This window comes from Colossoma macropomum, unplaced genomic scaffold (genome assembly GCF_904425465.1).
Source record: "Colossoma macropomum unplaced genomic scaffold, Colossoma_macropomum, whole genome shotgun sequence".
Classification (NCBI taxonomy): Eukaryota; Metazoa; Chordata; class Actinopteri; order Characiformes; family Serrasalmidae; genus Colossoma; species Colossoma macropomum.
Window position 1 is genome coordinate 15,258,080 of NW_023494804.1, and position 27,030 is coordinate 15,285,109.

The window sequence follows — 27,030 nt, forward strand, 5'->3', positions numbered from 1 at the left end:
CATCGCCTAACCCTAGTTGTGACATCGTAACTATGATGACTTAAGAACTAGACCAACATGGTGAACATAGTTTTAGTATATGTACTCTAGGTATTGTAAGGGAGAGGGTGTTTGGAAATGTAAGCAATGTTCACAATGACAAAGCTACATAGGAATTTGTTTGTGATATGGGTCCTTTAAATGTTTGTCTAGGGTTAAAAAGAGAAATGTCTCTTTCTCTTTCTCTATCTATAGCTGTAAGTGTGAATTTGGCTCAGCCGGCCGCAGCGCTGCAGTCTCAGCTTGCACAGCCCGCCCCAAGCCAGCCCCCGCACAAACAGGTGAGCCACCCGTTCGTGGTTTAATCCCACGCTTCATTAGTAGGTGCTTCGTGGGGTCAGGAGAAACGTGTCTGAGCCCCGGTCTTATTGTATTTCTTCTACAGGTAATAGTTATTCAGTCTCCAGTTATTTATTTGACAGACACAAGCACGTACATCCTTCAGATCCTGACAGGAATTAAGTGTTCTGCTCTGTGTTTGTTATTTTGATTGGAACTTTATTCCGAATCCTGAAAGGCTCTGCTGCAGAGCTTGAATATGAATTAAGCCAGAAGCAGTCTTTTTTTTATTTGCCAGGCACAAGATGTACAAGATGTTCAAGAAGAATTTCTCTTGGTGCAGGAGTGAGCAGCAATTTTACTATAATAATCTACAAATAATTTAGACAGTTTATAAGAGAGAACAATTAGAAAACTCCATACTTATCCCCCATATACATTCACAACAGCTCATTTTTTATTCAGATCCATCAAAAAATTGTCAGTGACATGGTCTCTTTTAAGTAATTATATTGAGTTTGATGTATATTTTTAATATTTAAGTTGAAAGCTCATCTGGTTTAAACAATATAGAACTGTACTTAATTAATAGTGAGTATTATAGACTGAAACTAGCCTTTGTGAGAATGAATGTACAGTGGCTGTTCATCAAAGTTGTGTACAGTCAAATCTGATTGTCACAAATTTTACATGCAAATAAATAACGGTTTTGTTATTCATCAATTTCATCTTTGGTAAATCTGTACGATCAAACACATCTGGTAGGACTACGAATAAATTTGAGCTTAAAACTTTAACACTCACCCATTTGTTACACTGTGCTTTTGTTTTATATTAGTGACACCACTCAAAAAATAAAAAGCAACTAGTGCAGAAGCATCTCATATGCCGCCATAATACAGTGTTTAAACAGGGTATTTAGGAAAATAATCACACTAATAATAACATCATTCCACAGTTAAAAACATTTTGTTTATTTCACATTTTATTCTTTCCAGTAGTTGTAATTTTAACATTATAAAGTTTGGTCGTTAGGGTGAGCAGTGCGCTCCCTGCTTGACCTCAGACTCCACGTACGAGCACCGACATTGGCTCAGAAGCTGCAGAATGCTGTCTTTTTATTGGCTCCCTACAGAAAACCTGCATAAATTAGGGTGTGCTTATGTAAATGACATGTAAATTAGGTGCAGGTAGGCTGGTTTCACCCACTGAAGCTGATTGAGCTCAAATCTCTGCTCATGTATAAATAGTTGCTTTATCCTCCTGCTGCCTGTCTGTCTTTCAGCCTGTGCAGCCAGTCACTGCTTCAGCAGCTGTGTCAGGAGGCGGAGCTCCAGCAGTGACTAGCCCTGCCCCTCAGAAAGCTGTCTGTCTGTCTGTCTTTCAGCCTATGCAGCCAGTCACTGCTTCAGCAGCCTTGTCAGGAGGTGGAGCTCCAGCAGTGACTAGCCCTGCCCCTCAGAAAGCTGCAGTAGCCCCGTCAAGCCCAGCTCCTCCCACTGCTCCTGCACGCACCGCCCGGCGTAAACAAACAGCACAACAACAACAGCAGCAACAACAACAACAACAACAGCAGCAGCAACAGCAGCCGACTCCAGCTGTGTCCACTCCAGCCGTCCAGCCGTCGGCTGTCCAGCCACCGCCCGGCACTGAGGACACGGTAAACTCACATACACACACTAGCTGTGTCATTTCCAATCTGAGCTGAAAGACTGATATCAAAGGCAATCAACTCGTAATTTTATTGATCAGTGTTAGCTGTACTAAGCCATATCTAACAGTCATCCTTTCTGAAAGTGAGAAATCAAATTCCCCTGGAGCTACGAGGCTAATGTTTCTAACAAGTAGTGTAAGCTAAAAACATGGCGCAAACTGCATTGACAAATTGATCTCCAGCGAAGTTATCATTTGTTGGTTATTTTGTGTTGTTTTTAGGCTGTATATGTTTATATACCTAAAATCTTACACTCCACCGGTTAGGATCATGCAGGCCTTTCACTTATTTTGATCTTACACGGTATTAATTTTGTTCCCAAAAAACATAACGCTATTTGTGGATGTGTTTTAATAATTAATTAACACTTTTAATTGGATTGATTTGGTTTGTTACCCATATCTGCATTCTCGCTTATTCTGTGTCTGGCATTAACCCTGTTTGACATTTGTTTCTTTCTTTTTTTACTTTCTTCACCTCCCTGCCTTCAGCCTGCGACCCTGGGCCTCTCTCAGACTCCGCCCTCCTCCCCCAGGACGGCCCAGAAGGCGGGGCACAGGCGGATCCAGAGTGATGTCACACACAGCTCTATGTTTGGAGTTCCTGTGAGCCAGTCGACACAGCAGCTGCAGGCCGCCACCGCCGAGGCTAACCTCAACAAATCCAAGTAAGAAACGCTTTAATACTAAATGGATTTTATTTTATTATTGCGATACAACTACACTGTGAATATTGTCAGTACTTAAAAGAGAAATTCCACCAATTTTTTTTTTTAATTCTGTGTTATTAACTGGTTAAGATATAAACAGAGTCGTTCAGAGTGGTTTGGTGTGAAATGCTCCATTCTAGTGAAACTTGCCACGTCTGAATTGTTCACAGTGGTTCTGTTATTCGATAAAATAGTTATAAATTTGCTGCCTGTCCATCTTTATATACTGATACCTGCACTCCTGTTTCAGTTGCTGAGTTTTGGTTTTGGAGAAGAGCTCCATGCAGACTGCACTGAGGGTTCTGTAAAGCACAGAGGTGGAACCCTCAAATTCTGGAGCTGTTTTTATTTTAGTGCTGTCGCTGAGCTTGTGCTGCTGTTGTTGCAGGTCAGCGAGCGCCACCCCGTCTAACTCACCACAGTCCTCCCAGCAAAGCGTGTATGAACCTGGCCAGCAGGGAGGTGCTGTAGCCCCCACTGCCCCGTCAGCACCCCAGCCTACCCCAGCAGCCGCGAGCCTGAGCAGTCCCCCCGACCAGCCGAGCTGGAACCCCTTCGGAGACGACAACTTCTCCAAACTAACCGCTGAGGAGCTTCTGAACAAAGACTTCGCCAAACTGGCCGACGGTAAAGACCCTGACAGTAGGACTATAAATATACAGGGAGATTCACTCAAAAGAGGCCCAGAATATTCTGTTGTAACCCCCGTTAGGATGAAGCAATCTGAACCAAAAAAATACGCTACATACCTTGATGTGTGTGTAATCGATTGCATTACATGTGATGCTGGATAATCTCCGTTTTCTGCCAGATACATAAAGGGGTAGGGGGTATGCACCCGGAAGTTGCAAGCGGAGGTTAAACGTCGCGCCTTTTGTCCGGCGCCTACCTCATCGCTCTGATGCAGGGGCATCCCAGCTTGTTCAATGCTCCATATACGGGGGAGCACATTGCAAGTTGTTTCGTTCAGATTGCTTCGTCCTAGCGAGAGTTATATTAATAATATTAGGTGCCTCTTTCGAGTGAATCTCCCTGTACAACATAGTGATTCATCTGCTCAGATTTTTGAAAGTTCATTCATCATAGGTTGCAGTAGTACAACAGGTATCATGCAGTGATGTGCCAATCATTTAAATCCTGTCTTTAATTGACACCCAGTTTCCCAAGAGTTTGGTGTAAAGAGTGACTGTTCCTCATTTCTCAAACTAAAGATGATGAGTAAGATCTCAGTTAATGTGAGGAAGAGCGCATTACCGAACTAAAACAGAGCATTTACAGAAGAACAGTTGCTAAACCAGTCAATTTGCTGCTGTTGAAGGATCAGCGCCGCTTTGGTGAGTAAGTTAGCAGCCAGACAACAAAGGCCCCCCCAAATATCAGGGGGCCAGGCCTAACTCACTCTTAAGTGCTTTCTCCTGTAGAATTAGGACAGTTACACAGATTTATGACAATGTTCTTTTCTTCTTCCTTTTCTTTTTTTAAGATTCACATCCATTTATTTTTCATTATCTGTTAAGTGAACAGGTTGGTGAGGGCTTTAACTCACTCACTGAATTCTGTATGTGTGTGTGTGTGTGTGTGTGTAGAACCTGCGGAGCCTCTGAGTTCCTCCACAGAGGAGCTTCTCCCTGGTCTGGACGCTGTAGAACCCGTCTCTCAGTCTACAGGTACTCACTCACTCACACTGTAAACCCTGTTCCAGCTTAAACTAAATCAGATGTTCTCCATGAATAAGTTCACACCACAGCAGCAGTTCATTCTGCAGGACTGTTCTGTTATGTTACATTCCTGTTACTCTGTTCTATTTTTTCTGTGCTGCTGTTTTGTTCTGTTAATTTCCATTCTGTTTAGTTTTGGTCAGTTTCGTTCGGTTCCACTCCATTCTGCTTTGTTCTGTTCTCTTTTTTTTTGGTCTTGTTTTGTTCTTTTCTGTTCTATTCCTTTTTATTTCATTTTTTGTTTTGTTTTGTTCTGTTGCTTTTTTTTTCCCCTTTGTCTTGTCCAGCTGTTCCGTTCCTTTTTGTTAAAATTTTTTCTTTTCTGTTTTCTTCGGTTCCGTTCTGTTCCTTTCTGATCTGTTCTGTTCCTTTTTGTTTTGTTCCGTTCCTTTCTTTTTTGTTTTAATTTGTTCTGTTTAGCTTTTTTCCGCTTTCCGCTTTGTTTGCTTTTTATTTCGTTCTGTTTTGTTACATTTCTTTTAGTTTTGTTCCGTTCAGTTCAGTTCAGTTCAGTTCAGTTCAGATCAGTTCAGTTCCATTCTCTTCGTTCCATTGTATTCTTCCATTTAAGGAAATTACTCATTTCCACTGTGCGTTCTCTCTCTCTCTCTCTCTCTCTCTCTCTCTCTCTCTCTCTCTCTCTCTCTCTCTCTCTCTCTCTCTTCTAGCTGAGAGACCTTCTGATATTTTGGGTTTGGATGGAGGTTCTGGTTCCGGTTTGTTGGCAGTTCCAGGTGAGTCTACACTGTTAGATCAATGCCAAAATTAGTGCTGTGGCGCTGATATCAGTACTTCAATAATGAGGCTCAATCAGTGCGGACTTATTTGTAGCCTTAAGTAATATTTATTAATAGATCTCCATAAACTGTTGCAGTTAGTAAAATGTGCCATATTTCTCAGTAATCTGAGGGAATGCATTTTTTTGATGAAGTTAGTACAGAGCACATTTTCATCTGTGAAATGATGGTGTTTCTCATATTTGTTTGTGTACAGAAAAGCTGATAGAGGGGCTGAAATCTCCGGAAGCTTCTCTGATGCTGCCGGACCTGCTGTCCATGGCCGACCCCTTCGGCAGCTCTGTGGAGGACACGAGAGACGGTAAAGGAGAAGAATGCTCGCCACTTACTCACTACAGTATGGTTACAGCACAGATACAGCCTGGATACAGCTGGCCAAATTACACAGCTGTTAAAAACAAACAGCAAACTGTTAAAAAGTAACATTTTCCTTAAATGTCAAAAAATGAAAAAACGCAAAAAAAAAAAAAAAAATAGTAATTGTGGGTTGTGCAAACGTTTGGGCACCTTACGGGCATAAAAGTCTCAGAACAGAATTTCCTTGTTATGGCTTAATTAACTCATTAGGACTGGTTAGGTAGGTCAAGAACTGTCATTAGGAATGGTCAGCTGATGGCAGTTCCTCTGAGTCTTCAAACCTACTTACATTTAGTAACCATGAGCTCCTCTAAGCAGCTGGCTGAGGATCTGAACATGAAGCTGACTGCAGGAGAAGCAGGAGAAGGCTATAAAAGGCACAAAGGCCTATTCATTTGTATCTTTGAGAAGAACTTTGACATAAAAGCCCTACACGGGTAACGTCACGCTGTTATTATGAGCTAAAGAGAGCGTCTGAGCTGGAAGCGTGACTATAGTGAAAGATACTGGCGCAGGCGGCTGATGTAGCTGTGAAGCAACAACAAAAATGCAATAATGAATGAACAGCCTGGAAATAACACAAAATATAGTTAAAAGACTGTAAAAGCAAAAAGTAAAACAATAAAATCGCATAAAATTTTGTTATTTTTTAGAACAATGTTAATAAAACAAAATACAAAGAAAGAATAATTAAATGAATATGTAAATAATGAAAAATGTCTTACTCTAATAGATGGTCAGTTTAATGTACGGTGAATGTGAAAGCTGTGTGGAGCCAGTTTCACACCATTAAAGACTTCTCTAATCTATGATGGGTGAGAGGGAGGTAGAGCAGATTTCCATGTAATTAATATACATCGCCCAGCGAGAAGAGAGACTGAAGATACAAAATCTGCTTTCAAAGATGAAAAGAATGCTAACAGAGGAATCACACCAAGCAGGGCTGTCATGACACTGAACTCAGTGGGTTTTCCTTTTATGTCTGTTAATGATTTGATGTCTAGGCCCAAAATGTGCACATGGTTTGCTGGAGCTTGGTGAAATTCATCACGTGTAGGGTCTGTATTCTTGTAGATATTGGATATTCTGACTTTACTAAAGTGAAGTCAATGTACTGTAGCACCTTTTAGAACAGAACAACTTAATTTCCTTATAAATATGAGGTGATTATTAGCTTACTGCGATATAGAGTTTCTACATTCTGAGCACTGGCTTCTTAGATACAGTCTGAAGCAGATCATTCACACAAGAATGTATTTCTGCATGTTAATATTATTCATCTCACCGTATCGCCTTGTTCTGAGTGACTGAGCTGAATGACTGTCAGATATTTTTAAATATCCCCACAGTATGTAAAGTCCCATTAAATTCTAAAATACTGATATACCCAATACTGATATTGGGCCAATATTGTGCTCATTTACTCATAAAAATGTATCGATACCAGCTGATACTGTGTGACGTAAGCAGAGTGTAGCTACTGCGCTAATGAACAAACATGGAGAAAGAGAATCTGCTCACACAGAGAAGAGTTACTGACTCCGTCACAGTCGGACGCAAAGTTGTTGATCACTTTAACTCTTTAAATGGCCCAATGTTTTGTTACACACTTCTATAATCCAAGAAGAACTCAGCCAGTTTTCACTGAAGTCCCTGTAGTTACTGAATAAACTTTAAGCTGGGCCCACACTACACCATTTTTTGCCTGAGTTTAACCCCGACTTGCCCCTAGCCATAAATTTTGGAGCGATTCTCCAGGTCGGAAGCTCGATCGGAAGCGTTTGATGGTGTGGATGTTCTTGTAGTGTGAGACAGCTCTGGTCCAGTAAGTTTAGCTTAGGAGATCTGGGACGCTTAGTTCTTATTCATAGCCCAAATTCATTATTCTTTCTCTCCGCTTTGTCGTCTAGTGTGAGCGCCCTCACAACAAAAACACAAGAAACTCAGTGACAAAGTAACATTAAGTTTGTGATGCTCCTCGTTTTAAAAATCTGTTAAGATTTTAAAAGTTGTATAGTGAACGCCCAACCTTAGCATGTAATAAGCCTGGGATTATAAGGGGTTAAACATTCTGCCTTGGCAGATTCCTACCAGGAGTACAATGTGTGATTTTAGCCCCTTTTTAAACACACACAAACACAACAACAACAACCACTTCCCCAATACAGGTGGAGACATGCAGGCTAACAAAACTGAGGTGAAAACATTTGCTACCAGAGTCAATCTGTGTGACTGTGTTTAACTGAGCAGAATAGCGAGATATAAACATCAGTACAGTGATTTTCAGGTAAGTCAGACGGAACGTTTTTGTACCGTGTGAGTATATAAATCATAGCTTTGTCCAAACACGATGGTCTATTCAAACATCCAGTGTGAGTCACCAAAGAACAAAATTTCTAAAATCACACAGTGTCTTTGTGGTTTTAGACGACATTCAGCTACATCTCAACCAGCCAATCAGAAGACTACAACAAGACTGCTTGATTCCTGCTGTCACTGTGCTGCTGCTGAAAGAGACAGATGAAGATCAAAACTACTTTACTTACAGCTGTACAGAAGAAAACAAAATGATCCAAGATAACCAATGTAGCATAGCTAGCTAATGCAGTTAATCTAAAATCAGCTAAATTTAATGATTTAGCTGTTGAGGTACATTACACTCATTTACACTAACAGCTGCTTTATTTTAAGTAGGTATCAGACACATTATCGGCGAGTACTAAAAACTTACCCATACTCATAAATGGACTCATGGATGTTTCCTGAATTCAGATGCACATTTTTTTTCATTGGATGAACATTCTCTCTCTTTCTCTCTCTCTCTCTCTCTTTTTCTCTCTCTCTCTCTCTCTCTCTCTCTCTCTCTCTCTCTCAGGTGTTGCTGAAGTATGTGTGGACTCGTTGATTCCTGGGCTGGAGGCTCCTCAGGTTCACCCATTGCAGATGGACACAGCTGCAGCAGTGATGGCAGGTAAAGCTCAAGGACCTGAAAGAGAGCAGTGCTTACAGTTACTACTGTTCCCTGTTCCCTGAACAAGCAGTCCTAGTACTGTTGGGACGGGATTAGTTAATAATAATAATAATAATAATAATAATTTTTATTTATATAGCACTTTTCATGCCGGTGGCAGCTCAAAATGCTTTACAGACAGGTGATAAAAATAGTTCTACAAGAAATCATTAGTATTTATTTAGAATCAGAAGAAAATGAAACAGATAAAATTAGAAGATAAATACCACGAGATGTAGAGTTTTAATTAAATGCTAAGTTAAAGAGATACGTTTTTAGATGCTTCTTAAAAATGAGCACTGAGCTTGACTGTCTAATAAAAGGTGGAATTGAGCTCCACAGTTTAGAAGCGTAATAACCGAAAGAAGCCTCTCCATGTTTTCTGTATTTTACAGAGGGTATTTGTAGAAGGCCACTATCTGCATATCTTAGATTACGTGCAGGAACATAAACAGACAGACACTTTGTGATGTAAGCAAGTGCTAGGTCATTTTGAGGTTTAAAAAATAGTAGCAGAACTTAAAAATCTATCCTAAATGATACAGGTAGCCAGTGCAGTTCTTTTAAAACGGGAGTGATGTGATCTCTCTTTTTTGTTTTTGTTAGGATGCGCGCTGCTGCATTTTGTACAAGTTGTAAGGGATGTATAGTTTTCTTAGGAAGTCCAGTACGAAGAGAATTACAGTAGTCTGCTTGTAACAAATGGATGAACAAGTTTTTCTGCATCACTCTGAGAGAGAAAAGGCCGAACTTTAGCAATATTTCTCAAATGCTAAAAAGCTATTTTAGTGACTGTGTTTACATGCGGGATAATACCGAGCTCAGAGTCTAAGATCACACCCAGGTTTCGTACTTCAGGTTTAGTATATGAAGCTAAAGAACCAAGTTTCTTAAATATTTTTTCTCTGAGTTTCTGTACCAACGATCAGTACAATCAGTATCATGATGTAATTGTAGAAAATTTTGCAACATCCACTGAGAAATATCAGACATACAGCTGGTTACTCTGTCTGCAGAGTATTGATCTTCAGAAGGAGAATAGAAATGTATAACTGGGTGTCATCAGCATAGCTATGAAAATTTATGTTTCCTAATGACATCACCTAGAAGTAGCATGTACTAAGAGAAAAGCAAAGGCCCTAAGACTGAACCTTGAGGAACTCCACAAGATGAATGATTTCCAAGTGAAATCATGAGCTGCCTATTACTTAAATATGATTTAAACTATTCTAAAACTGTGCCTAAGAGGCTGACCCAGCATTCAAGATGCTGGGCTAAAATCTTGTGGTCAACAGTATCGAAAGCTGCACTAAGATCTAATAAAACCAAAATAGAAGGATTTCTGTGCATCAGCGCTGAGTCTGAGGTCATTCATAATGCGAGTCAGTGCTGTCTCAGTACTTTGGTTAGAACGAAAACCTGACTGAAAGTTCCCATGTAAATTGTTTGATATTAGATATCAGATTTAGTTGCTTGAAAACAACTTTCTCTAAGACTTTACTTAAAAAAGGTAGGTTTGAAATTGCTCTAAAATTATTTAGTATGGAAGGATCCATGCTACTCTTTTTAAGCAGAGGCTTCACCAAGGCTGTTTTAAAAGCGTCTGGAAAAACACCTGTTGACAGAGAACAATTTACAATAGTTAACACATCATTGAGAACACAATCAAAAACCATCTTAAGGAATAAAGTAGGAACAGGGACAAGATCACATGTGGACGAACCTAGTTTGTTTAAAATAGTTGTAAGCTCCTGATAGTTAATAACAGAGAAAGATGTCATTGTCTGTTTTATTTTGAAAATGAATTGCGAACTCTTCACAGACTTTAGAAGATAAATCATCATGATGGTTTTAGTGGAAAAAAGGATTTTGGTATTATCTTTGTGTCTATTAATTACACTGGAGAGGTTTGACTGTCTGGAAATTTTCATAGGATTATTATAGATTGAGATCTGATCTTTAAGAGTATCATAATGTACCTGCAGTTTAGTTGTCCTCCATAAGCGCTCTGATTTACGACAATTTCTCTTAAGCTGGCGTATTTCTGCATTTATCCATGAATTTTTAAGAGTACGCAAGTTTTTCTTCCTTTTTACTGGAGCAAGAATGTCAAGGGTAACACTTAGATCGGAGGCTAGATCATTACAGGATGGAGTCAGATCTGAGATCAGCTACTTTAAGGTCATCAGATTGGTGATACAGTTTGTATAATCTTTATAGAAAAGCACTGACTAATAGAACAGCTATGGAACAGCTCCAGAATATCTCTGGAGCAGCACATGATCCTAAGGTCACCATGCTCAATGCCAAACATCGCCTAGAGAGGTATAAAGTCCCCAGCATTGAGCTGTGGAGCAGTGGAACTGTGTTCTCTGGAGTGATGGAGCTCCATCCAATACCTTTGGGATGAGGTGGAGTGATCCAGAACTGACCATCAAACATCAGTACCTGACCTCACGAATGCTCAATCAAATCTTCACAGCAATGTTCCAACATCTAGTTTAAAGCCTTCCCAGAACAGTAGAGATTTCACAGAATCTAGCTGCATTGATGCTTTCATCTCTAGCAGGTCTGCGTTCAGAGCAAAATCATTTCAAGTGCCTGTGTTATTTTTCTCTTCGTGTGAGTGGAAGCACTGTGGAGAGTTTCAGAGCTTTCTTCTGCAGTCGGTCACTGAAGCTCACTGCTCGTTTAGAAGCACTCGAAGTGAGAGGAAAACATCTTCACCTTTTTGTTTCCTCCACAAATTGACGTTCCAGTGATTTGTGTTTGAAGTTGAATAGATCTTTCTGATGACGGTGATTTGCCTTCGGTCTATTAAACCTCTTTGTGATTTGAAATGAAGGAAGGATGTTCCAGCTGCAATCCCTGCACAATCAGGTTCTCCTGTTTTTGTTGGATATAACATCTCTTTTCTCTTGGTGGCTCTTGACAGCCACAGCTCTCACAGAAAAGCGTTACTCAAACATGAACATGAACAACTATGAAGAGGTTTTTCTGCATCGCTCTGAGAGAGAAAAGGCCGAACTTTAGCAATATTTCTCAAATGCTAAAAAGCAGATTAAAACAGACTGGGCATCTCACACTATTTGACTGGTTTTGCAGATCTTTTTGAGTGACTAGAGCAACCCCAGCTTAATGCGCATCACATGATGGAGATGGTCACCATTATTGGGACCCCTGAATTTTAAGTACATAATGTACAATATCTACAAAACTGAAATGTGTGGTGAAACATCTTTGGTCAATATATGTTCATGTCATGTTCAGCACAGGGTTAAGGGTTTAAAAAAAAAAAAAATTAAAAAAGCTACAGGGGGGAAAATTCAGATTAGACTAGATTAGTCTTAGATTAAAATTAGAGCCACCTGTGATAAATGAGGGCTCACATGACTTGAATTAACCAATGAATGATGGTTTAGCATCAGAAATTCTATTATCTCCAAACACAAGAGCAGTTAAGGGAACAAGGCTGTGTCTAAAGACTTGCCATCACTGTTTTCAACAGTGTGTAATGTAATTAGGAAGTTCATTGCTCATCGAACTATCAAGAACCTCCTAGGACGTGGGTCAAAGAGGAGAATCACTGAGAAAAGTCTTTATAGGTTGGTGTGAACTGCGGAAAAAACACCGTGTGAAGCATCCAAAGAGCGAAAGGCAGACCTGGAGCAATCTGGAGTGATGTTTCAACCCATACCAAATGCCACTCACTAAACCAAGAAGGACTTCATGGACGAAGGCTAAGAAAGACTCCATTGCTAAAAGAAAGACATAAGAAGGCATGACTGATCTTTACCAAAACATACCCAGACAAACCACAGTCCTTTTGGGCAAATGTTTTGTGGACTGACAAAACAAAAATTAAGCTTTTTGGCAATGCAGACTAGCGGTTTGTTTATATGAAATGAAATGAAGCTTAAAGCAAAAGGACAACTTATCTACAGTCAAACATGGTGGTGGATCTGTAATGTTGTGGGGCTGCTTTGCTGCCTCAGGTATTGGAGGCCTCAAATGGATTGAAGGATCAATGAAATCGTAAACTTGTGAAGGCAATTCACAGCGAAATGTGCTGCCTAGTGTAAGGAAGCCAGGTTTGGGTCGAGGATCATGAGTCCCCCAGCATGATAAAGACCAAACGCACACATCAAAAAGCACAACAGAATGGTTGCATAAGAAGAAGTGGACTGTTTTAATGAATCCTGATCTCTACCCCAGTGAGAATCTTTGCAGACTGCTGAAATCTGTCATAGGGAAGAGACACCCTGCAAACATCCAAGAATTGAAGGTTTGCAAGGGAGGAGTGGGAAAGCTACCAGCAAACAGATTCATAATTTAGCGAAGATGAAAGCTGTACATCAGCTCAGAAAGCTGTATACCAGCACACCATTCCTGATTAGACCAAACATTCTGGAGTTGCAATATTGTCGACATCATAAAAAATGAAGAAGAAGAATAGACCATTGTATTACAGTAGTTGTCTTGTAATAACAGCTGTAGAAAGAAAGGAATAGAAAAAAATGGAGCTGCAGACTTTTGATAGGAATGTGATATGTAGAGGCTTTGTAGATTAGTACTTTTTAATTGTTACCCTGCTGTCATTAAATGGTGCATTGAAAAATGGATGATGGTGATGATGATGATGATGAAGATTGATCATTATTTGGCCATTCTACTCTGACTGCTCCCCCTCTCAGATGCTCTGAGTGGTGAAGACTCTCTTCTGGGTGGGCCCCTCCCCTCTGGCTCCGCCCCCTGCCTAGATGAGTTTGCACCTGTCTCAGGAGGCTCCGCCCAGAGCATGGCAGGTAAGAGGGAGGGGCTGAGGCTGCTTACCTTTTGCATATTCTGCTCTACTCACCAGGTGAAACCAGTGGTGGGCTGTGTACAGGTTGGAAATTCCTCCTCAGTTTCGGCATAACCATTATACCACAAATAAGCACAGATAATCCAACATGTAAATGACTTGACATAGGTTGACATGAGTTTATCTATATATTGTTCAGTTTAGGTTTTACTGCTTTGCAAAATAAAAAATATTTCAGGTTTAGTTTGGTTGTTAAAAATGTGTAGAGACGTCCCAGAATAATAAGCCACTGTGAAAGAAACAATATGTAATACAGACAGCAACTGTGTAAAATACAGACTAAATTAAAAATATTGAATAGTCTTGCCTGGCCCCACCCCCTCCTTCCCAGACTTGAAGCTCAGGTTGAGGACACTGAACCTACACAAACAAGCACATTAGCAAGCGACAATAGCAGTTAGCCAGCACTAGTCGAGATCACTTCACCAGCTGTGTCTCAAATACTTGCTGCCTTAATAACCCACCTGTGCACAGGACACAGAGTATGAGTACTCTAAGGTTGAAATGACTTAAAATGCCCATCCCTGCACTCTTAAAAAAAAAAAAGATGGTTCTTCAAGGGTTCTTTAGTAAAGAAAATAGTTCTATATAGAACCATGAACACTTATTGATGCGATCAAAACATGATTAAAGTGTTCTTCAGATTGATGGAGGATGTGTTGTAAATGGTTCTGTATAGAACCTTGTCTTTACTGTTTCGATGGAACAATGGAAAAACCCTTTTTGGTGATCTGATCTCAGATCTGACTCCATCCTGTAATGATCTAGTCTCCGATCTAAGTGCTAGATTACAGGAAACCCTTGACATTCTTGCTCCAGTAAAAAGGAACCCTTTTCAAAAAGGTACATCTACAGCACATTCTCTATCATATTTGTACATGGTTCTACCGTAGAACATTTTTGAAAATGTTTCCATGTAGCACCAAAAAGGGTTCTTCTGTTATTACAAGCTGGACATCATAAAAATTGCAAAACCCTTTATAATGCTATATATAGAATTTGTACATGGGTTTATATAGAGAATCTTTTTGAAAATGGTTTTAAAAAATGTTCTATTGTTACAAGATTGCATCTAAAAAAAATTGCAGAACACTTTTTGGTGCTACATAGAACCGCATACAACACATTCTCCATCAATCTGAAAAATGATTTCACCATGGAAAGAACCCTTTAATCAAGGTTAGCTAACCTTACGTAAACCTAAACATTTGCTTGCTTCAGTGTCTGCAGCATGCTGTGTTTGCCAATTTTTGTCCTATCTGGCAACCCGGGGTGTTGAAACAGAACTGGGAAATGGACAGTGGGCAGGACCACAGACCAAAACACAAACAGACTTTCCGCCCCGGAACAGAAGTTTCAAATGAGAACCTCCTGACTGTACCGCCGCTGTCAGAGAAGCTAGTATTTCAACTTAGCGTGTTTCCTTAATCTCTGATCACACATCATGGTTATTTTATGATTTAGTACAGTAAATATATTACAAATTGTACCTTTAACCTAAAAACTAGGTTGCATCTAAAAGCATCTAAAACTGTGATATAAAATGTTACTTAGTCTGTTAAACCGTGTGATTTGATAAATTGTGCTTAATATGACGAGGAATAACAAGGTAAAAAAATGATTAGTTTTAATATCAGGCTAAGTTGAAGTAATCTCTAGACTTAGACGTGATTTCTGACACTGTCAAATATTGTTCTAAAGTACATCACATAACTAAAGAAACATCTTGAAGCTTCTTTTTTCTCCTTTTTCCAACTTCAGACACCAGACATTTCTTGGCTTACCAATTACATTCACTGTAAGGAGTGGAGGGGTTCTATAAATATTATATTTTTGTCAAATTATTGCTTTAAAGGTGCAGTATACGATTTTGGGGAACAATTGTTGATATTTGAACTCAATAGCAAAACAAATACACCCTTCCTTTCAGGGATCTTTCAGAAGCTCCGCCCCCAAATTCATGGACAAATGACACTGCACTAGCAAACTTCTTAGCCATAAAACTCTTGTACATTGTACAAACACCATGATATAATGTTACAGCAAACAACCACATAGCAAGTAATGTAGCTAACGTTAGCTATGCTGTGGGTTAGCACACTGTTGCTAGTTGCTGCTGTGAAGCTGACCAGCTGTTATCACAAACATTGGCAAACATGACTAATCAATACTGACCTATTGGTTCTAAAACAGCAACAATAAGTTGATGTTGTCCACCTGTCAAGCAGAGAGAGCAACCTCCTCATCCCTTTTCATGCCTTTCAACTCAACTCGGCCATCTTCTTGACGATGTGTGGAGTTCAGCATGTAGCCCCTCCCCCCTGTCCTGTGCACCAGTACGAGTGCACCAGCAACGAGTATTGCTGATTGGCTGGAATAGTGTTGTGTCTTTCGGTCTGAGATGCTTTGTTTCCTGTTTGCAGAGCCAGGGCTGTGTACCAACACCAGATTCTTTTCAGAGAGCTCTTAGAACGGAGAGCTTGAGGACTGTGAGGAGACATTTGCTGAATTTGACAAAAAGTATATTGGATTATAATCGTATACTGCACCTTTGAGTACTGAATGATTACTGAATTAACTCTCAGTCCTGTGTCTGCAGTTTTTTGTGTAGATGTGGATGATTCCTGCTAACCACACCCTTTTTCTCCCCTCCCAATTTTCCGTGCCTTTCACCAACATCTCTGTTTGTTCACCTCAAACACTTCGTCCTCTGCTTTCTTATTTTGCGTGTCCAGACTCGTCTTGTTTGATCTCCGGCTTCGATCCCGCAAGCTCCGAGAAGAGTGCTGATGATGAGTTTGATCCGATTCCAGTGCTGGTCTCCAAAACCTCCCAAGGTAAACACATCTGACGCACATGCTAAAGATGCTTCATCTCCCTCACTAGCTAACGTTAGCTTTGCGAACTCTACGCAAGGTCATTCTAAAAATAGCCATCAACACAAGTCACTCACCACCGCCCTCTAAAGGTGTGATTGCTTGTTGTTCGGTGAAACTCTATTTTCATAAGGCCGTTGATATTTCGGAATTAATGTGTTTTCCTTTTTTTTTCAGTTTTGTTATACTTTTGCGTTATGATGGGGTGGGGCAGGGGGGCTGAAAGTGCTTCTTAGATTACCCCCCTCCCAGAGGCCTCCACCCTTATTCAATTTAATAGTCATTGAGTTCCTGGTTGTTCAATTAGCAGGATATAAAAATTAAATTCTTTCTTCATAAGATAACACAGCAGTGATTACAGGCCTGTTCTCTTATGTTTACTAGGGCTGTGCAATATATCTGGCCAATTTTATGTCAGTGTCTATAAATAATTAAATGCATTTCTAAGCAGTATTTTGAATCTTGAAATTAAAGCTGCACTATATGAGATCTTTCAGTGTTACAACTGAAAGTGTAGCTACTGAGTGAGGAGAAAGAGTGTGCGCTGCTGTGAGTCACCCTCTAAAGTCTGAAATAATCATTTAAAAGCCAGAGGCATCAAGTTTTTTACACCATGTCAAACATCTTTACATGTCAACGTCACACACAGACTCAAAAAGAAAGTCTGGCTTGATGTTAAGGCCTCAAATGATCTCAAAATCAACATTTATACTGATAAAGATATGATGACAATAGTAGATAATTCACTCACATCCTCAGAAGATGCATTCTTCTCCAAGTTTAGACTGAGTTCTCTTCAAATTCTCTTTTAACTTGCTTGCAAAAGTCAAATTCATCTGCTTGTGGGGGTCCGAAGCACAACCAACGTTGCAATATGCTCACGTTCCGCGCAATTACATATGTCCACCAGAGAGGTTGCCAAATCCCCAAATTCTATATAGTGTTGTTTTAAAGGTGCTGTTTTAAGAAAACTGAATTTCTGCATTTTTCCTTTTGTTCATATTTGCCTTTTGTTCTGGGAATTTGTCCTGAAAATTACTTTTTTAAAATAGCCAGCTAACTCTGCTAGCGGCCCCACTGATTTTTATTGTTGTGAGTGAACAACTAGACTTCTTCCCCATCTAGAGAGTAAAATACAGTGTGTACTGAAGACACAAGTTCAAGCCTTTGCGGCTGATTCCGTATTAATCACTTTAGGAATAAAATATAAGGTGTGTTATCAATATAGAAAAAATGTTTAATTTCGGTAATTATCATTATTCCTTTATCAAAATACTGCTTACTTTCTTTTCTGTCTTCCTTTCTACCTTCACTTCTCTCTATCTCTTCCCCGCCCTCCTGAATCTCCCTGTGCTCTTGCGCCCCCTGGTGCCCGCTTTATGGTTCTCCATCTTAGGAGGCTCCTCCCACAGCTCCAGCGGCGGTTCTGAGTCCAGTTTGCCGAGCCTGGCCCGTTCACTGCTGCTGGTGGACCAGCTCATCGACCTGTAGAGCCGCGCAGTCTGCAAAACTCTGCTTTCACTCTCCTCTCTTTTACTGTTCGTCCATCCTTCCATCCAAACGTCCATTCATTCTTCCATCTGCTTGGCTTTCCTCTGCTATCCATCCTCTGCTCTTTTCCTCTCCTCCATAAACGTATTCCACTTCTATTCTGTATCATGTCTCTCCCTTTCGGACTTTTCTTCATTAGTTCGCTTTTTTAAATTTTCATCTGTTCGTGTTTTTCCACAAGCATCATTTTATTTGCGCCTTTCGTTGCTCATCCCTGAATGGCGCCCCTTGCTGGATGGTCACACATGCAATTGGTGGTTTAGTTTCTCTAGACCTGTCTGAGTTGTTTTGGTGTAAAGTGATGAGTTTTTTTTGGTGGAGAGCAAAACGTGCCAACAAATGATTCTGTTTTTGAAAGGTTTAAGGTGTTTTTGTTTACAATGTAGAGGTGAGCGCAATCTGAGCCAAAAACGTCTACAGAAACAGGGTCCACTGTTAGCTTCAGGCTTTAACAGCTTAAAAACCCAAACAGAAGACAGGATATTCTGGAGAAACACTATTCGTATGGTTGCCAGATGTTAGATCTAACTTTAGTTTAGCCCCGCCCATTTCACCCTACAGCAGTTTAGCCCCACCCATTCAGCTTCCAGCAGTTTAGCTCCACCCATTCAGCCTACAGCAGTGTAGCTTCACCCATTCAGCCTACAGCAGTTCAGCCCTGCCCATTCATACTGATGTTATAACAACCCCAGTTGTTATAAAGTCTTAAAGGCGCAGTAAAAACAGCTTGTTTAATTCTAAGGCATAAAGAGAGCTCTGAAAATGGTAATAAAATGCTGTTGCTACATAAAACAAGGAAAAAAACGATGAAATAATAGAAAAATGGGCCCTTTAATGTAATAAAGGATAAACAGGTTTATTTAGAAGAAAATATCACGTGTAAATGTTTCTAATCATAATTAAGAATTATTCAGCTCTATGTTCTACATTCTTTCTTATTTTTGAACGTTATTGTCAAATATTTACACGTGATATTATAAAACCTGCTTAAGCATTAATATTTATCCAAAGCTGACAAAGAAAACACAGCCATTTGTTTTTAAAACATTTTGAAAATCCATGTCCACAAACATCTGAGAGCAGAATGAATTTAATAATCACAATAATTGTAGGAATAACAGTGCAGTTAGTCTAGAGTCTTTAATCTTTACGAGTGAGTCCCAAGGACTTGGAATCATTGTGATTTCTGAATGAAAGCGTTTTCCACGCAGTCATTTCATCAGCGTTTATCACCATCATGCCTTCCATCACCTCCTCCATCCATCCCTCCATCCATCTCTCTGTAAATAAACTCTATTGATGTTGTACGTTGGTCCAGAATTGTAAATGTAAATTGATGTATATCTGCAATATCTGATTCCCCTGAAGTGATCTGTACTCCCTGTGTAAAAAAAACAAAAAAAAACAAACAGTCTTAATGTCTTGCATTCCCGCCCTCGTAGTAAACATGATGACAAATTGCTTTAAAGACATATTTCATATATGGTTAAGATAATATGTGAATATGAATAGAGTGTTAGAGAATGAATGTATGAAATGAGTATCCATATATATAAATACAGATATATGTATATCAGTCATATAACTATTAAGAAGAAATCTTTATTATCTTTGTCTTTCATGTGTTGAGCCGTGTTTGCGAATGTAAAAATCCATCCTTTAATTTCTTTTCTTTTAAATATCCTCTATATTACTGGTCTGCTCAAATGAATGGAAAAAGGACAATCTGTATCTGACCGGTCATTTGCGCTGAGCGTGATTTTTGTTTTTGTTTGTTTCTTTTATTTTAGTTCATGATATGTGTCTGTAGTCTAGAGGATGCTGTGTAAAGTCTTGGTTCATGAAAAGGAACAATTTCAGTACAGTAAACATGCGCCGTCCTGTAGTTGGTGATGCGCCCCTGTAGGGAGTTCCTGCTCTAAGATAATTATCTCAAAAAAAATCACCGCAAACACATTCTAAACTAGATACATTTCATCGTACGCACCGTTATCGCTGCATTCTCTGAATTATGAGGGGCATCAAAGAATCAGAATGTGAACAGTTGTTCAAGGAGCCTTTTTCCTGTTGATTTTCAAGGGAGATGCTTTTGTTTTGCCGTCTCCTGTTATCGGTGTCGGTATGATTTCACTGATCAAAATAAGCATGACTTAAAAACATTCCTGTTTTTTCGTTTGTTTTTTTACCATGTTTGTAGTAGAGGTGGGTGATATGGCAAAAAAAAATAATATTGCGATACTTTTAAGAAATGTTCACGATTTCAGACATCTGATCAGCTGGAAGAGAGAAGTTTTTTTTTTTTTAAAAATACTATCAAAAACGTATTTTTATTCAGCTTTTGGCACTAAATCCAGGTAAACTGGACTAATTTTGCTCTCTTTATAATGAAACATGCAGTTGATTAGTGTCTACAAGTGCTGACGATGTACACAATATGTTCAGAAGAGCATACTGTATTGTATTGTGACATAATTTATCACAATAATGATATATATTGTCACATTGCCCAGCCCTAGTTTGTAGCACCATAGCACCATGCTTGCTAGTTAATAATAAATCGCGAGCTCTCTGCCTCCACGTATTGAAACGATAGCTATCTAGCATAGCTGATTTCTATTGTTTGCAACGGGGAGATGTAAGCCCCCCTTAACTGGCAAGCTCACCAAAAGACCCCACAGAAACCAGCAAGCTTTGTCCAGTGTGATAGTTTAGAGGCTTTGGCAGTTTCATGCTGCAGTTTGAGTAGCTAGTGTTGGAATATAACAGTGTTGGAGAGTAATTGTTGATTAAAGATACATATTTCACACAAGGAGAAGAACACAGACGTTTTGAGTTACACAGAAATGCTTTTGCATGTTGTTCTGTTCAAAAATGCCATAACGCAGTTCGTAACGCAGTGCATCACAAGCGCAAGCTGCATTCCGAGCTTTACAGCAGGGGGCGCTATAGTGAAATCCAAATCTGGCCAGACTGACTACCGGTCAACTGTCAAAGCAGACAAGCGTCTCATGCAAAATTGATTAATTTACATAAACACACACACGTCGCTGTTATCGGAACAAAACCTTATATCTCTATAATTTTGTCGTTTTGTTCTTTTATACAGTATTTTAAAAAGCTGGCTGCCTTTTACAGCATGCCAAGATTTCATGATAATGGATCAATAGAAAAGCTCAAAAATTGCTTGAAAAATTTCCAGTTACATTGACTTCCATTCAAAGTCAAGAAATTTTTTTTCTACTGTAAAGTAACCATTTTGGACTTGGTGACCTCGTAATTCAGAGGATCCGGTGATATTTAGAGGCCTCTCACTGAAACTCTGTTGATGATCCAAACAGGGCACAGCCTATCAGAGTAAAGTGGGCAGGTCGTAATCTATAGACACACCCACACTCAAACGTACGGGCTTTTGTTCTGAAGGATTTGTAAACTGTTGAGTTTGTGACGTTTGGGGTTGAAACAGTTCTACTGGAGAACCTTTATTTATCTGAGCCAAACCAACCAGGGTACAACAGAATTACAGCTCTGTAGAGCTAAGAACATTTTAACACAAAATATTAGAATCTAAATATTGATCTCAGATTGGAAAAGGAGTTGAGTTTAAAAATATATGTTAGCAAGTATATAAGTATAAAAATTCTAAGTTAGCAAGCCATGGTGGATACACAGTATCAGTGCTAGTAGTAGCCAGTGCCATTGCTAGTATCAGTGCTAGTACCCATGCTAGTGCCAATTCTAGTACTAGTACTGGTATCAGTGCCAGTACCGGTATCTGTGCTAGTGCTGTTATCTATGCTGGTGTCAGTGCTAGTACTTGTGCTAGTGCTGGTGCTAGTAGTAGCCAGTAGTAACAGCTCTCTGCTAACCGACACATATCAGAACAGTGTTTTGTTTATTGAGTTTTAAGTGAAGATTTGTTCATGAACGATGTTTTAATCAGTACTGTATGTGCCATAAACGCATTCAGACAGACAGTTTGGTACAGGCAACTCTACTATAAGCACAGCCTCTCTCTGTCCTACTGTTTTCTCTTCTTTTCTCTTCTCTTCTCTTGTTTTCCTCTCTTCATTTCTCTTCTGCCCTCATCTCTCCTATTTTCTCTTCTTCTTCCATCTCCTTTCACTTTCTCTCTTCTTTTCTCCTCGTCTTCTTATTTTCTTCTCTTCTGTTTTGTCATCTTCTCTCCTCTCCTCTCTTTTTGTTAATAGTGTGTCTGAGTGAGTGAAATGGGAGATAATCTCAGTGGTGCTGAACTGTATAACTTTAGCCAATCATGGACTGAGCCGCTAACCGAGCTGCTGATCCTGATGGATGTTAAACGCCGTTGAGGGGGTTGGCAGCTTAAAATGATAGTTTGGTAAAAAATCTACACCAGTTATCCCAAATGTTTTGGTTTGGTAATGTAGCTAACAAGTAATGGAAGCTTATACCCCACCAGTTGTCATGGACAGGAATATGTTGCATAGCTAAAAACGGTAGCAACAGCCATCCTGAACACTTTTCCATAGATAACAGTACAACATACATCATCAGAGACCCTATAAACCAGCAGGCACGCAGTTCGTACAAAGTGCACAGTGTTAACTTGTTAGCTACATTAGCTTCATAGCTCCAGCGCTGAAACCAAACATGTCTCATCTACATTTGGTGAAAGGGAGGAAACCGGTTACATTTGATTTTTTTTTACCAAACTATTCCTTTAAACTGGCACTGTGTTGAAGTTAGAAGAGATAAATATAAACGCAGAACGCTGAGAACTCCTGCTGACTGCGTTATTGCCATTCTCTGTTGGTGATGAAGAGATTGAGCTTGCGTTTCCCTCGGCCTCTGTACAGCTCTCGCTAACCCTATGCAATCCCTCTCATCTGCTCGTAGAAAACAGCGCTGTAGTTCAGTAGAGGTCTTGCCTTGCCGGTAGAGTTTTGACTCGTGTAGTTGTGCAAAAATCCCCCAGATTTCCTTTCATGTGCTCGAGCTGTTTTTGTTGGGAGAAAAAGGAAAAAAATGCTATTTATGACGATGTTGATCGTTGGGGTTCAAATAATCTCTGGGCTCTGTAGCAAAAATCCCCCCGTGTTAGAGCAGAGACGACTCCATGTGCACCTTCTATTTTTGTGAAAAAAAAATAAACAAAGCAAAGAGGTGTTCAATAAACATGTAAATGTGAACCAATGGCTGAATAGTGTTCATTAGCACACTTTCCTCACTCTGAATAACAGTGTTGATTGTTCTCCATAATTGAGTGTGTGAGATGTAAACAGTGATTCAGAGTGGTTTGGTGTGAAATGGTTCAGATCTCTTTACAGTGGTGGTGATAGGAACCAGGGGTCGCCATGACAACAACACAAATATAGACAATATATTTACAAAACCACCAGTAAACCTACACGTGTCTTCTGAGTTTTATATGGAATGTTGTTGATGGTAAAATAGTGGAAAATCTGAAATTTTTTTTTGGTCTCACAACACCCTGCATGTATCCCTCCACCATGAATGGATTTTGAATTCTGAAAACTGTCATAAAACAACATCATCAGGCAGTGTATTCATAACCAGGGAGCTTTTAGATGTAGACGTCTGGTTCCTATCACCACCATTGTGAACAATTCTGACTCAGTAAGTCTCTCTAGAACGGAGCGTTTCACACCAAACCACTCTGAGCGACTCTGTTTACATCTTAACTGTTTAATTATGTAGAGACTGTTGAAAAATGGGTGGAATTGCCCTGTAAGAGACGTCTCAATGTTTTGAGCTGGATTTGTTTGTTTTGCTGTTTGATTTCTGTAACCGAAGCCTGAAGGGAGTGAAAAGTAGATTTCTTTGACAGTGTCTCTTTTGATCATTTTTATGTCACATTATGTTATTTGGTATGTAGATGTAACATAATATTGTAACCGTTATCTCGCAGGAACTCTGACTGGAGTTAGGTCCTTCATAGCGTTGCACATCTAGGCAGTAGCCAAACAGTCCTTCTGAAAGAAACAATGTAAAAAAGTAAGTCACACTAGGGATGCAGCAGTACAGTGGACATACGGTTTGGTGTATATCACAGTTATAGGGCCATGGTAATGGTATGCCTTAAGTCTTATGTCTTTATATGGCAAAAATCTATGATTGCGATATTTGAAGAAATTTCCATGATACATGATATGTGAAAACAGTGATTTTTATTCAATATTTGGCACTAAATCCATTTAAATTGAACTAATTTTACTCTTTATAATGAAACATGCGATATGTTCAAAAAACCATACTGTATTGTGATTATTCATAACAATTATGATATCTATGTTGTGATATTGCCCAGCCATAAGTGAAATTTTCTCACTAAATTGACAATTTTGTTGATTTCAAGCATATTTCTTACAACAAGCACATTATCTGCCAATATAGTGAGAGGTTTCCCTTCACTAAAATCTTTTTAAATCAAGTAATAAGTCTATCATACAGTACTGATATATACTGTCGATTAGATGTTGCTCTGAATGTTTCAAGATGATGTGAGATAATTGTGGCTGTTTCCATGAGGGCTGTTGAAAAACGTACATTGCTGATATTACTGATTTCCTTAAAATCTCCCACACCCATGAGATCACGCTGGGACTGCAATGCTAAAGACACATTTATACTGCTGGGAAGATGTAGAGAAGGGATTTATGGGTATGTGTAGAGGGCAGAGGGCAGAAGCTGTAGAGCTGGGTGAGTATGTTTAATTTAACATTTAATATACTACACTAAATCCAATTAAACCGATTATGCACTCTCTGTATTGACCCAAACTGTCCTCAGCCAGAACCAGAACGAGCACAAAGCCTTTATATCTTCAACTTATTACAGACACAGTAAAGTAGACTAGAGAAAATCACCAGACTTTCTTCTTTGCTTTACATATAGTCTGGTTTGGATGCTGCCCCTTAATGGACAGGCTTGTCTTACATGAAAGTGTGCCTGCAGACCCTCACATAAACTGCCCACATGTTCACAGATAAACAGAGGTATAAATCAGGGGCCGATTTAGGGGTCGATGACACCTTTTGAAGCCCACTTCTGTTCATAGTTGTTGGTGGAGAGCCACACACCGCCACGGAAAGCTTTCCTCCAGTCTGCAGCGTGCTCTCTGGGGTTTTAAACTGAGCATTTAAGTAGAAAAACCACCAGCTTTTCCACTCTGTGCCACAAAAAAGGGTCATATGTCACCACAGCTGACCAATAAAGTTTGGCATTTTGTCCTGAAGTGACCCGAACTGGTTCATCACCCAAAGTATTGAGTAAAACCTGACATTTATTCTGGTTAATCCTATGTAGCAACACTTACTGCATTCAGTAGATCTTGGATAAATTAAATTTAAAAATCATATAAACTAATAGAGTTGCTGGGGCTAAAGTTTTATGGCCAGCTCTGATTTCTTGACGGCCAAATTGGCAGATGACTATTTTTTTGGCGGGTTTTTAGTAGCCTTTTTTTCCAATCCAAAGCTCATAGCTCCAAAGCTGTGTGGACTAAACAAACACATGAAGCACATTTCCAGCACTTTTTATTACCTTAACTTGCCATATAAACAGCAGCATTTGCTCGTTAATGGGCCAAACTGGCACTTAAAGCAGACCTCTGGTGCTTATTGTGTATGTAAACCTTCTGCAAAGTCCCAAAGCTCAGCGTTCCCTCCAGAGAGAGAAACTCTCTCCCACAGAAACCACTTTTCTCAGCTGCCTGAAACACCTCGTTGAAATTCCAGCCCTTTTCTTTTGTTACAAGATGACTCAATCTCGTAACACAGTACTTACTGCCCACCTACTGGTGAGCTTGGCCCACCCTCACACAGTGCACAGCAGCTACTGGAGGAGGAGGAGTGTGGTCAGTGTTGTAGCGTGTGGAAAAGACGCTGACTGGACTTTCAGGATCCACTCTGGATCAAACTCATACGGCAGAACCGACACCGCTAGAAAAACAGCCACAATGGAGTTTACAGCTGCTCAGGAGAGAAGGGTCTGTCTGCAGACTGCAGGAACGTGCAGAACGTGGAGGGGCGGAACCGCTCTGGAGGCTGAGTGATCAGAATAGAGTGGATGAGATGACCAATCAGAGCATGCTGAATATAGAGATGTAGATTATGAGAGAAATAATGTGTTTTTGGAACATTGAAGCTGTAAATCTGTTCTAGTAAATAAAAAATAAAATCATAAACATTGACAATGAGAACAATAATCGGTCCCCTTTAAATAACACACATCAAATTAAGTGCTTAATGCAGAGTGAATAAACCATTTAGACGTGTCTAATTGGGGTTTTAATGAAAAAAGAACCAGATGTTAATAAAATCCCAGTATGTGTTCCTCAATATAAACTTGTTACCTTTATGTTTATTGGCTCTTGCCTCCTGATGTTGGTTCCTCCCCAGACCAAATAGGCCCCCCTGACCTCTCCACACGTCCTGTTCATTAGATCTCTCTCTCACTCCCTCTCTCTCTCTGTTTATTTGTGTCTGTAAGATGTGCTCAGTGCATCATAACTGATAATTTAGCTTCAATCTGAGTGCAAGAACTTCACTTTTATAACTAACAGTTTCTAATTAGGCGTTCTCCTTCAACACCGAGTCAATAAAAAAGCTGAGAAAAACACCTAAAATAAAACAGTTAAAATATGCAGTGTGAGCTCATTCACTCAGACGGATATGTTCAAGAATGCTAATGATAAAACAGCTGCACTCTGTGTTCTTTCAGCGCAGAACCTGAATAAAATAAAACGTTCAATACAGCAGCTCTTTATATCAGCAGCCTGGAAATGATTGAACACAGAGCAGCCAGACAACTTTATGATCTTTAAGAGAATAGATTCATTAGAGAGTCATTTTTAAATTTGTCCAAAGATCATTTCTTCCACATAAACTGAAATAACCCACTGCAGCAAATTAATATTGCGTGAAATCATCTTAAGTCTAGTCAGTACATCTTCGTATTTCTCAATTGCTGTAGAAATGTTTCTTATAAAATTATTCAACCCATTTCTACATGTTGTTACTCGCATACAATGAATTGAACACCATACGTTAGATTCTGTACAGGATGTGTTTAACAGGAGAGCATCTTTAAGGCCTGTTCACACCAAGGAACATTTT

General features: G+C 39.6%; 1 protein-coding gene across 1 annotated transcript in view; it reads left to right on the top strand.

Moving 5' to 3' along the window:
- Positions 1-27,030, top strand: part of aak1b (AP2 associated kinase 1b) — a 60,052-nt gene that overhangs the window by 27,496 nt on the left and 5,526 nt on the right. Inside the window, exons 11-20 of the mRNA XM_036594845.1 lie at positions 235-320; positions 1,604-1,978; positions 2,524-2,699; positions 3,130-3,368; positions 4,328-4,408; positions 5,128-5,193; positions 5,453-5,557; positions 8,489-8,584; positions 13,318-13,428; positions 16,223-16,324. Coding sequence (XP_036450738.1) covers positions 235-320; positions 1,604-1,978; positions 2,524-2,699; positions 3,130-3,368; positions 4,328-4,408; positions 5,128-5,193; positions 5,453-5,557; positions 8,489-8,584; positions 13,318-13,428; positions 16,223-16,324 — 1,437 coding nt within the window. The remainder of the gene's footprint in view (positions 1-234; positions 321-1,603; positions 1,979-2,523; positions 2,700-3,129; positions 3,369-4,327; positions 4,409-5,127; positions 5,194-5,452; positions 5,558-8,488; positions 8,585-13,317; positions 13,429-16,222; positions 16,325-27,030) is intronic.